General features: G+C 37.8%; 2 protein-coding genes across 2 annotated transcripts; both read left to right on the top strand.

The window, feature by feature from the left end:
• The first annotated feature begins 4,403 nt into the window (after positions 1 to 4,403).
• LOC148949143 (protein CFDP2-like) lies at positions 4,404 to 6,772 on the top strand. Its single transcript, XM_089092637.1, has 2 exons — positions 4,404 to 4,533; positions 5,979 to 6,772. The coding sequence occupies exons 1-2, from the start codon at positions 4,404 to 4,406 to the stop codon at positions 6,770 to 6,772; spliced, it is 924 nt and encodes a 307-aa protein (XP_088948763.1).
• A 362-nt stretch (positions 6,773 to 7,134) lies between these two features.
• On the top strand, positions 7,135 to 7,716 carry LOC148949142 (uncharacterized). The gene has a single exon (XM_089092635.1). It carries the CDS (start codon positions 7,135 to 7,137, stop codon positions 7,714 to 7,716), a length of 582 nt encoding a protein of 193 aa, XP_088948761.1.
• Positions 7,717 to 11,213: the final 3,497 nt, after the last annotated feature.

The raw sequence follows: 11,213 nt of genomic DNA, 5'->3' as shown, positions 1-11,213 counted from the left end.
GAAAAACTAGGCTGTTTATTTTTGTACTTGAATTAATTGTGTTCTATCTAGTAATATGTCAATATGATTGATCAATTATTTCAATGTCATTAATTGCCTAAGTCAATGTTATTTTTTTTTTTTTTTTGCTCTTTATTTTTTGTTGCTTAATCCTCAGCTTTACTACTAGACAAGTTGGCGATCCTCCTTACTCTTGATTTTTAATTATGTATTGCCAAAACTTCTATTAGGATTACCAAAAAGAGGGAGGGTAACATGCCTTTACCTCTTGTCACTCAAGGCTCTCATTGGTTTTTACTACTTGACTCAAATTTTCTGTTCGGGTACCAAAGTCCAGCAGTTAAAGCTAATTGTTAAGTTAGCTCAGTAATGAAAGTTGTATCTTTGTGCTCTTTTTACTTGTCATGTAACTGATTGGATTAGTTTAATCCACTTTTTGTAATGAAAGTGCATGAAGCCATGCCTCTTAACGGGCCCAGGAATCATAGATATCCCACGCATATTATGATTAACGCTGTTCCCTACTCTTATTTATTATTTGACTAACAATAGCTTGAGCTAACTCGTATTTTACAGTCAATTTTTTTTTTTCTGTCTTCAGTGGTCCCACTTATTTATCATTTAACAGATTTAATTTGTTTTAAAATGCACTTTTTTGTATTAGGTTAAACTTAGATTCAATTGTGTATGATTGGATGAGTCCAATAGAATGTTCAGCATATAGCCCAAGATTAGTATGGGAGGTCAAAACTGTTTGCCTCTTGTCTTTTGATTGATTTTGTTTTGTTTGTTTTTTTTGGGGGGGGGGGGGGTAATTAAATATTTGGGAAAGCCTCCATCAGTTTCTGGTAGGATAATATTTTGTGTATTCTAATTATTAGGTTTTATCGACGGTGCCTAAGTTTAAATGGGAACTATAGGCCTTAAACTTCTAGGGATAGGTAACTCAAATACCCGCACTTCCCATAACCCACCAATTAGAATTCAGAACTTTAATTGGAGTTATTAGTTTTAACTTATACGACTACTTACTATTTAACTGATAAGAATACTTACTTAGTTATAGATGAGGATGATGGATTTCTGAATATCCGATGATACTTTTTGGAGAGTCAAAGGGGTGAAAGGGCTAATTTGTAGTTCATATACCCTGTATACTAATTTTTGGAACTGGATTTCCTATTACTTAGGCCCTTTAAAGCACGGGCTATGTTGTGTTCTTTTCTTCGAGGAGGAGGGGGGGGGGGTAATTACCTTGAATTTTGCTACTAAATCTGGTAACAATTGTTGTCTATATTCAATGCTATTGCACATTCAATTTCAAAACTTGTGCTTTAAGATGCTTTGCTTGATTTTTCAAGTAAATCAGAAGTATAAAGCAGTTCAATTCAAAATTTTTGTAGTCCCTTTAGCACAGACCCCTCCCTCCAAGTAACCATGCTGTAAACTCTAAGGATGGCTATTTTTAGTTTCAAAGGAGTTTATTTAGGCCAAAAAGTTGAAAGTTTGCATGCATACAGTCAGTGAATTCAAATTCTGGCCTTGTTCATCCTGTTCAGAAATTTACGTGCATACAGTCCGTCAGTTTAAATTCTAGCCTTGTTCATCCTATTTAGAATTTGCGTTTTTTGACTTTATTTTCGGAAAGAAGGATGCGCGAAAGAAAAATCGGAAGTACAATGATGGAAAACTCTATAAAACATTTCTCTTTTTTTTTTCTTTTTTTTTCTAATTCCATTAAAAAAACTTTTTGATAAGAATCGCCCGAATCCAACGTTTCCATTCTTTGTTATTCTACAAATTGTGTCCTTTTAGTTCCAGTTATCTCTTATATTAGTGTTTTTATTTATTCTCAGTAAAAATTGTGAAAAGAACAAAGCTTGTAAAAATTTTAACGTGCAATGATAAAAAACTTAAGATTAAATTTTGTTAACACATTATGTGTAGCATAATGTTTTTTACAAAATTTTGTTAACACATTATGTGTAGTAAAACACTGTTGCAAGGGTATCAGTAAGAAAAAATGAAAATCGCTTTGTATGTGTTGTGCAGGGGTGGCGCCGTCGAAAAAGATTAGTAAATAGTTTAAAGAAACTATATTTTCCATCGAAGAGTAAGATCACTCTTGTGGATAGCAGAAAAATAAATATATTGTGTTGTAGGAGTCTTACATATAGGCCTTAGTTCAGACTGTATTTTGCGTACCTAAAATGGCTCTTTTACTTTTGTGTACTTTCGGCTTTACTAGTGTTTTGTGAATTTTTAGTTACTTTAGAGTATGTATTCTTATGATTATGCCCTGATTTTTTGTTTGTTTCTTATGATGGTTTTTTCCTCGCCATTTTTCTTGTTTTGTAAAAAACACATTTCAGTGGTTGAATGGAATAAATAGTGTGGTGTAATTTTTTTTTATTATTGTTAGGCCGTTATTAGGGATTTAAATTTATTATAATCCCAAATAGGAATACAATCCCTAATGTATTAGGGATTATAAATTAACTATTTTCAAGTTGAGGTACAAGCTTGTAAATCTAGGAAATCAGTTTGAAGTTGCCAGAAAAGTTGTTGAAAAAAATATCATGGTTGTAGCTATGACTGCAACTTATTAAAGATTTAACCATGGCCAGTAGTAACCGGAATTTTAAAAAGAAGTTTCGAAAAAAAACACGAAAAAGCAAAGCTAAAAATGTCTAGAGATGAAAAATTTCCATTTGCAGCTGACTCAGGATTAGTAACTGTTGTTTCGGTTATTCTTAATACTAAACGTTTATAGTGAAAAAAAATTTGAAGCATTTTTGAAAAAGAGCCTGAAGACTGGTTCTGAATCGAAATCAAAACTACCATTGGAATCACTTTTGTCTAAAATCCCATATTTGAGAATTGCAACGGCTTTAAAGTTATTTTTAGAGTTGACTTATAAGAATTCATTCCCAAATTTATAGAGCAATTTTTATCAATGAATAGATGGCATCATAGTACATTAATAAATTTTAATGAGAAATAAGATTAATTTAATATTTTATTATGCTGAACGTGACGTGATAAAGGTGTTATTAGACGACCAAAAGACCAGCCGAGTGGAAGTTTCAGCTTAATCTTGCACCGTGTTCAAAACACGGTGCACTTTTGCAAAAGTGCAGTACTTTTTGCAAAAGTAGCAATTTCGGATACATTTCGAGCAATCTTGATGACATCTCTTGGCTCCTTTTGATCAGGAGCGTTTAATTTAAATTTTAATGTCGCTCCTTACTTTCAGTTGAAATAACTTGTTGTTTTTTTTTGTTTTTGTTTTTAATAACATATACCATTGGTGAACAATGGGCACATTGTGAAACTTACCCAGTTTTTGGGAATGTCCCAGAAAACTACTCTTTTTATATAAAAACTGGACATATATTTACAAGAAAAGGAAAGAAGGAGAAAATCCGGTAGAGGAAGAGGAGGAATTATTATGTGTGACCTTTTCAATTTTCCTTTTCTCTTTTTTCAATTTTCATCAATACAAAAAAAAAATATTGTCAACATACAAAGGGTACAATAGGCTCCTCTTTCCCCCATTTAGTGATACCCTTTCAGTTACCCTTACTTTCAGGTGAAATAACTTTCTTTTTTTTCATTTAATAACATATATCATTGGTGAACAATGGGCAAATTGCGAAACTTACCGCCCTGTCCCCGGGAACTATGGGGGGCATTTCATCTCCAAAGGCATATTTATTGGATTTTTTTACTATGCTGAATCCAATGGCTATCTCACATTTTGATTAGAAGTCTTTGGGGACGTGAGAGGGGGACGAGTTTCCCTACAATATTTTTCGTTACTTAAAAATGAGCACTAGAGCTTTTGATTTCTATTTGAATCAGCCCTCTTCCGATCTTCTCGGTCCATTGGCTTGAAGTGGGTAACTGGACAAAAAAGCAAATAAACACGCATCCGTGGTCTTTCTTCTGGCAATAAAAATCTAAATTTTCGTAGATACGAGCTTGAAACCTTTACTTTAAGGTTTCCTGATGTGCTGAATCTGATGTATGACTTTTGGTGGCATTTCCCCATGTTTTCGAAACTCAGGAAAATTTTCTCACGTTCGTAAGTTTTGATGGGTTTAAATTTAACTAATTAATTAAACTTAATTAATTTTTATTATTTGGAAGCTGGATAAAAAGTCAATTTTTTTTTATTGATCTATTGTTATCAAAATTCATTTTTTTTTGTTTTTTTTTAGTTTCGGTTACTATGGAACCGAATCGCTCCTTACTTACAATTTACTTATAGTTGCTGATAAATATATTTATACACATAGTAGAGTTGCTGATATAGTTATGAGAGGTTTTGCTGTAAAAAATCTGGAATTTCTGAGATTGTATTACTAAGGAAAAAACTTCGGTTTTAATGGTCTTTTAAAATGTGGATAAATGACTGCAAACCAACCCTGTCACTAAATATCCTTCAGATTGTGTGTCTAGACTTCAGTGGAAACGAAGAAACGTTGGAAGAATTCTTTTTACACTACAAAGCTTTAAAAATTGTTGCTGGTTAGTTACGTTAACGTTTTTTTTTTTTTGACAAATCAAAATAATTAAGAACGGACTTGGTCATATGCTCCCCGTAAGCTTGTCGTAAATCATTTTTGACCCCACACTGGCTAACCATGACAAAACGAAAAAAGAATCTAAAAAAGAGAAAAACGAGGATAATAACAGCCAGTGAAAAGACCGTCTTCAGTGCAGATTAATAAAAATACCAATAAAAATTCAAAGAAGAATATAAAAACCGAACCTTAAAACAAATCCCAAAACTAAAAATATAGTTATATTTTATAGATAAATATAGTTATACCCTTAATAGAGTTGGTGATATAGTTATGAGAGGTTTTGCTGTAAAAAAAAATCTGGAATTTCTGAGATTGTATTACTAAGGAAAACTTCGGTTTTAATGGTCTTTTAAAATGTGAAATCAATCCTATCTCTAAATTTCCTTTCAGATTGTGCCTAGACTTAAGCGGAAACCAAGATACTTTGAAAGAATCCTCTTTACCCTACAATGCTGTAAAAACTTGCTGGTTAATTAGGTTAACGTGTTTTTTGGACAAATCAAAATCATCTTTGACATCACACTGGCTAATCATGACAAAACGAAAAGAAAAATCTAAAAAAGAGAGAAACGAGGATAAAAGAGAGAAGTTAGTGAAAAGAACCAAGAGGACATTGCAAATATTTCGGTCAAGACCTCCGCTTGACCGTCTTCAGTGCAGAATAATAAAATATCAATAAAAACAAAGAATAATATAAAAACCGAACCTTAAAACAAATCCTAAAACTAAAATATTTTAGTCTAAAATATATTTATTTTAAAATATTAAAATATTTTAGCTCCCTATTTCAGTCTCCAAACAACGAAGAAGGAGTAACTAGATCAAAAATACAATACTGAAATAGATAGGTATGATTGATTAAAGAGGAATTGTTATACCTTTGGCTGACCGTGTAAATAAGAATATGCTCAGAAGCTCATATAGTCCCAGAACTGAAGTGTCTTAAGGATATTTTATTTTGCAAAGGATATCCATAAAAATGTTGAAATCCATCATAAAAAAAAAGATGTGTCAACTCCACAATCCCTGACAGATATCATCACTTCGGTGAGTGATAAGAAACTTATCACTATTTTACCCTATAGTCCCAAATTGAGTGACAAGGTGAGAAGAATCCTAAAAATAACATAACTTTAATGTCAGTTTTAAAAATTCTAATAAAAGACAACTTTTTCAACAGCGGCAAATGAATGGAGCTCGTCCGGAATGATGCAGACCATGTCTGTTGACCATGTACCTCTGGATACGGGGTTTCCTTTAACTAAACGCTCCGATCAGGGTGGCCTCAACCTCATGAGGTGGGTGGAGCCCACCCCAGAATTCTCAGTATCCAGGTAAATCCTGGCTCTAATCAGAATCCAGGCCTAGGGTCGGTTGGGCTTGCAGCCTTCCACCCGAGACCCATTGCAACGAATAGCTTAGCAACTGTCTCGGATGACCAACCTTCTTGTGTCCCATCACGACCCTTGCTTGCCCCTGGACTGAGAAATGACCAGCATTTGAATCTTATTGACCAAGGTGGCCTCCGAATTGCCAACTGGAATGTATTGACATTAAATTTTCCCGGAGCTAAGACGCTTCTGGCGATGGAACTGAAGCGGTTCCGCATCTCTATTGCTAGACTAACAGAAACCCACCTAGTCAGGAATGGAAATGATCCCATAGGTGAGAGATACCATCTTCTCTGGTCTGGCCAGACAACCACCAGAAGAAATGGAGTCGGACTAGTTCTTGATAACAAATCCAAGAAGTGTCTATTGTCATTCACTCCCGTCTCGGATAGAATTGCTAATGCTCGACTGAATCACAAGCAAGGAAAAATGACGGTCCTTGTTTGTTATGCCCCGACAAACAAAGCTGAAACCGAAACAAAGGACACTTTCTACTCTGCCCTGACGAATGAATTGTCTAAGATATCCCCACACGATATTGTCATTCTCCTGTGTGACCTTAATGCAACTGTGAGCGACAACCACGACTTATGGCGACAAGTCATTGGACCAGTTACTCTGGATTCGCTAAATGACAATGGTCTAAGGCTTCTACAACTCTGCAGTATGCACAACCTTGTGATTACGAATACCATGTTTGCAAGGAAGGACATTCACAAATATACATGGTACAGCAATGACGGCCATACCAAAAAAATGATCGACTACATCATCGAGTCACAGAGATGAAGGTTTTCGATCAGTAACTGCAGGACATATGGGGCAGCTGAGATTGGCAACACTGATCATCGCCTCGTCGACGCTAACATACGACTAAGGCTCAAAGCCCAGAACCAAGACCAGCCAAGATCGAAGTCTCTCGCCCCTGCGATCAGAAGATACAGTCGAAATGTGCTATTGATGTCTCGAACCGCTTCGACACATTCCTGCCGTTTGAAAGTTGTGAAAACGCATGGCTCTCGTTCAAAAAGAATGTCTTGGAATCAGCGACAGCAAATGTTGGTCGGAAAAAGCGTGCTAATTAAGCATGGATACAGTCGGATGCGCTTAACTTCATAGAGTAGAGACGCAAGGCGAGACTAGTCGGTGACATGACCACCTATAGAAGCCTTAATGGTGTCCACAAAAAACTGATACAGCGAGAAAAGAAGCTGTTTTTGGAAAGGAAGGCACTTGAGCTAGGGGGTGCAGCCAAGAAAGGTGACGTTGGCAGTCTCTACAAGCATCTCCGTGATCTAACAGGAGACATAGCCCCCTCGGTTGCATGTGTTGTCTCTGTGGATGGTCAGCCGCTCAGTGACGAAGCTGCCCAGGTCAGTCGATGGAAAGACCACTTCTCGGGCCTCCTCAACGCCGAAGCCGTAACACAGACTGACCAGGAACTCATCAGTCTAGCCACCAGCACCCAGGAACTGCTGATAAGTGACACAGAAACTCCTTTCACGTCATCAGAAATCTACACAGCAGTAAAACGTTTGAAGAACAACAAAGCGGCAGGCGTATGTGGAATATCTGCTGAGCTCCTCAAGTATGCCGGACCGGCGATGCTATTTTGGCTCTATATGCTGTTTTCTGTGGTTTGGCGCACAGAATGGATCCCGAAGGACTGGCGAGCTGGTATGATCCTGCCCTTATGGAAAAGAAAGGGGAGCAAGAGCACCTGCTCGAACTAAAGAGGCATAAAGCTACTTTCAGTACCGGGAAAACTCCTTGCGATGACCGTGCTGGATAGATACATAAGCGTTCTCGGAAAGAAGAGGATAATACAGCAGGCGGGTCTTATTCCTGGGATATCAAGTATCAAACAAATCTTTACCCTCCACCAGTTCATTGAGAATACGAAGGACGTCAGGAGGAAAGCATGTGTAGTCTTTGTGGACTTCAAGGCTGCGTTTGACTTGGTGGTTCGCAACTCGCTCTGGCTGATACTTCGATCAACTGGTCTACCAGATAAATACTGCAAGTTGTTTGAAAAGCTTTACGAAGAGACCGTGGGTTGCGTCCAAGTCAACAGCAAACGGAGCACGACATTCGGTAACAAAACCGGTGTACGACAAGGGTGTGCTGCCGCCCCGGAACGGTTCAATTGCGTGATAGACCATGTCATGACACGAACAACAAATCGCCTGCCCTTTGGTCTGCAGTTTGAAAATCGCGTTCTGACGGACGCTGACTTCGCAGATGATCTTGGTCTCGTTGCTGACTCGATCGACCAGTTGACTGACGCTCTGGAAGTCCTACAGGAAGAGGCAGCAAAAGTGGGGCTAAAAATAAACTGGCTTAAGACGAAGATAATGGCAATTGATCCCCCAAGCCCAGTCTCGCCCCCTGAGAACATAAATGTTTGCGGAGCTCCTGTTGAAGTTGTAAAGAACTTCACTTATCTTGGCTCCGCGCTGTCTAATGAAGGCTCTATAGAGGAAGAGGTGTGCAGCCGAGTTTCAAAAGCCTCGTCTATCGTCGGAAGGCTCAACAATTTTTGAAGAATACTGCGTATACCTAGGCACAAGAATATGTGAATGTATAATACAGTCGTAGGCTCTGTTCTTCTTTATGCAGTAACAACCTGTCTTCTCAAACCAGCAACCATCAAATTGATAGACGCGTTCCAGATGAAAAAACACCGTCGGATTCAGGTACTTTCATGGGAAAATTTCGTAAGTAACGAAAGGTTGCTCGCACTCACCTCCCAAGGGCCATTCTCCGTCCAAATAGCGCACCGTACTCTCAGATGGTTCAGACACCTCCTGCGTATGCCGACGACAACCCCAGCCCGAATAGTCTACGATTCTGACCCTGAAGCTGATGGCTGGTCTTGCCAGAGGGGCAGACCTCAGACAAGGTGGAAGGAGAGCCTCACCAAAATCCTGGAGATGGTTAATATCACTGTCGAAGAGGCCCCATTAATAGCCGTAGACCGGTCAGCCTGGAGGAGAAGAGTTGCGACGCTCTCTACGCCACCCCCAACGTGACAGGAGCCTTAAATCAAGTAAGTCAAGCCATTCTAGGGAGGAATGTTTATAGGGTTTCCCTTGCGGCTATTTCTATACATATTTCTAATTGTTGGTAGAAGAACCCACCAACAATTGGGGAGATGTTGTCGGAACAAAGATCCTCAATCTGCAAAGCCACCGGGTTCTAGCGAAGGTCTGAGACTTTTGATTCCGCTTTAGATCAACATGTCTATGAAAACTCGCAAAATTTCATTTTATTCGACAACACCTCCATTACTGCCCTCGTTAAAGGTTTCAGGGAGGCAGTTGAAATAAAGAAAACACATTCAATAAAAGGTCGCCCTTAATAAAGATACTGGAGAAATTGTCTAAGCCCCAATTGCAATGAACACATTAATTCCGATCGTTTATATATCCATCCACAAAATAATATTTGGCAACCTAATAGGATCTCTGATTATACCATACATAGTAATCGATTTGGTTTTAAGGTAGCTCTACATAAACTAAAAGATTGAATTGTCGTTCAGTATTGTGTTATTTTTCAGTTACCCTTTCGCCGCTGCTTTGAGAGGGTCTTCTTACTTTAGTTTTAGTGTTTGTTTAAGATTTGATTTTCATATTATCATTTGGATTCTTATCGGTGTTTTGTTATTTTTTTTTCACTGTTATTATCCTCATTTCTCTCTTCTTTACGGTTTTTCCTTTTATTATAATTAGCCAGTGTGGTCTCAGAAATTATTTACAATTCTTGCTGCCGACAGTTACTTCGAGTATACCTAAAATGTATCGATTTTAAGCAACCTTTGACCAAGTTTTGGAAAAGAGAAACGGCAATACTGCTGAAAGGGGCTGCCCCTTCTCAGCGCCTCGCTCTTTACGCTAAAGGTTGACTGTCGCAACGCTACTTTTCAAAACAATAAAAACTTTAGCGTAAAGAGCGAAGCATTGAGGAGGGGGCAGCCTCTTTCATATACGGAATAATTTCTGTTCGTTTTAAGTTTTAATGTCGCTCCTTATATTAATTTTAAAAAAATTCTTTTTTTAATTTCTGAACATTTTTCAACTAATGCAGGTTCGAACTTGCTCACCGTACATGAAAAATTAAAACAAAAATTTGCATATTAATTTTGGCAGATTTATTCCGGTTTGAAGGGTTGCCCCCCCCCCCTCAATACATTGCTCTTTACGCTAAAGCTGTTAGCACTTTTAAAAAAGCTCTTTACGCTAAAATCAAACTTTAGCGTAAAGAATAAGGTATTGAGGAGGGGGCAGCCCTTCATATATGGCCATAATTTCTGTTCGTTATTCAAATAATGCCGGCGAATCTGGCTCACCCTCTATGAAATATGCCACTCCTCCTAACGAAAAACTCCACATAAAATTTTATCCAACTTAAAGTGCACCCCCTCCTCAAATTCCCTCCAGACAGTTCCATCCTCGCTGAGAACCCCCCCCCCCCCTCCCTGTAACATTGCTTTTGGACGATTCACCCTGAAAAATTCTGCTTTGCATTCTTTCATTTGAATAAGACTTTAATCTCTAATCGGTTTCTCGATTATTCCAGAAAGCCTCTTTCCTTGGAAATTATTTCTCAGAAAACAAAACACGCGGATAAAAACCCCAGGATAATTCCCCCGGAACATCTCCACATAAAAAATTTGGCAAAGAGAATGTGAGACAATTAAAAAGAATTTCGTATGGTAATTCTGTCAAAACCCCCCAGTGCAATATTTCCCCTGGAATGTTCGTTTTAGTTACCCTCCAATTTTTTGGTCACTTAAAAAGGGTACTAGACCTTTTAATTTCCGTTCGAATGAGCCCCTTCGCAATATTCTAGGACCATTGGATCGATGCGATCACCCCTGGGAAGAAAAAAAAATAAATGCGTATCCGTGATCTTTCTTCTGGTAAAAAATACAAAATTCCACATTTTTGAAGGTAGGAGCTTGAAACCTCTACAGTAGGGTTCTCTGATAAGCTGCATCTGAGGTTGTGACTCATTAAGATTCTATGACTTTTAGGGTGTGTTTTCCCCTTTTTTTCGAAAATAAGGCAAATTTTCTCAGGCTTGTAACTTCTGATGGGTAAAACTAAACTTGATGAAACTTATATATTTGAAATCAGCATAAAAATTCGGTTCTTTTGATGTATCTATTGGTAACAAAGCTCTCAACTTGCAGCCCTTCCTGAAAGGACTGTGGGGGGTCATAGTT

Source organism: Artemia sp. Qi Xiang Cuo, chromosome 8 (assembly GCF_049724085.1).
Source record: "Artemia sp. Qi Xiang Cuo chromosome 8, ASM4972408v1, whole genome shotgun sequence".
NCBI lineage: Eukaryota > Metazoa > Arthropoda > Branchiopoda > Anostraca > Artemiidae > Artemia > Artemia sp. Qi Xiang Cuo.
The sequence above is the reverse complement of the archived record's forward strand: the minus strand, read 5'-3'. Positions and strand labels throughout refer to the sequence as shown.

Coding starts and splice junctions, on each gene's coding strand:
- LOC148949143 (XM_089092637.1), top strand. CDS start 4,404: ATGTGGATAAATGACTGCAAACCAACCCTGTCACTAAATATCCTTCAG. Junction 4,534..5,978: donor AGCTTTAAAAATTGTTGCTG/GTTAGTTACGTT, acceptor TTGGGCTTGCAG/CCTTCCACCCGAGACCCATT.
- LOC148949142 (XM_089092635.1), top strand. CDS start 7,135: ATGACCACCTATAGAAGCCTTAATGGTGTCCACAAAAAACTGATACAG.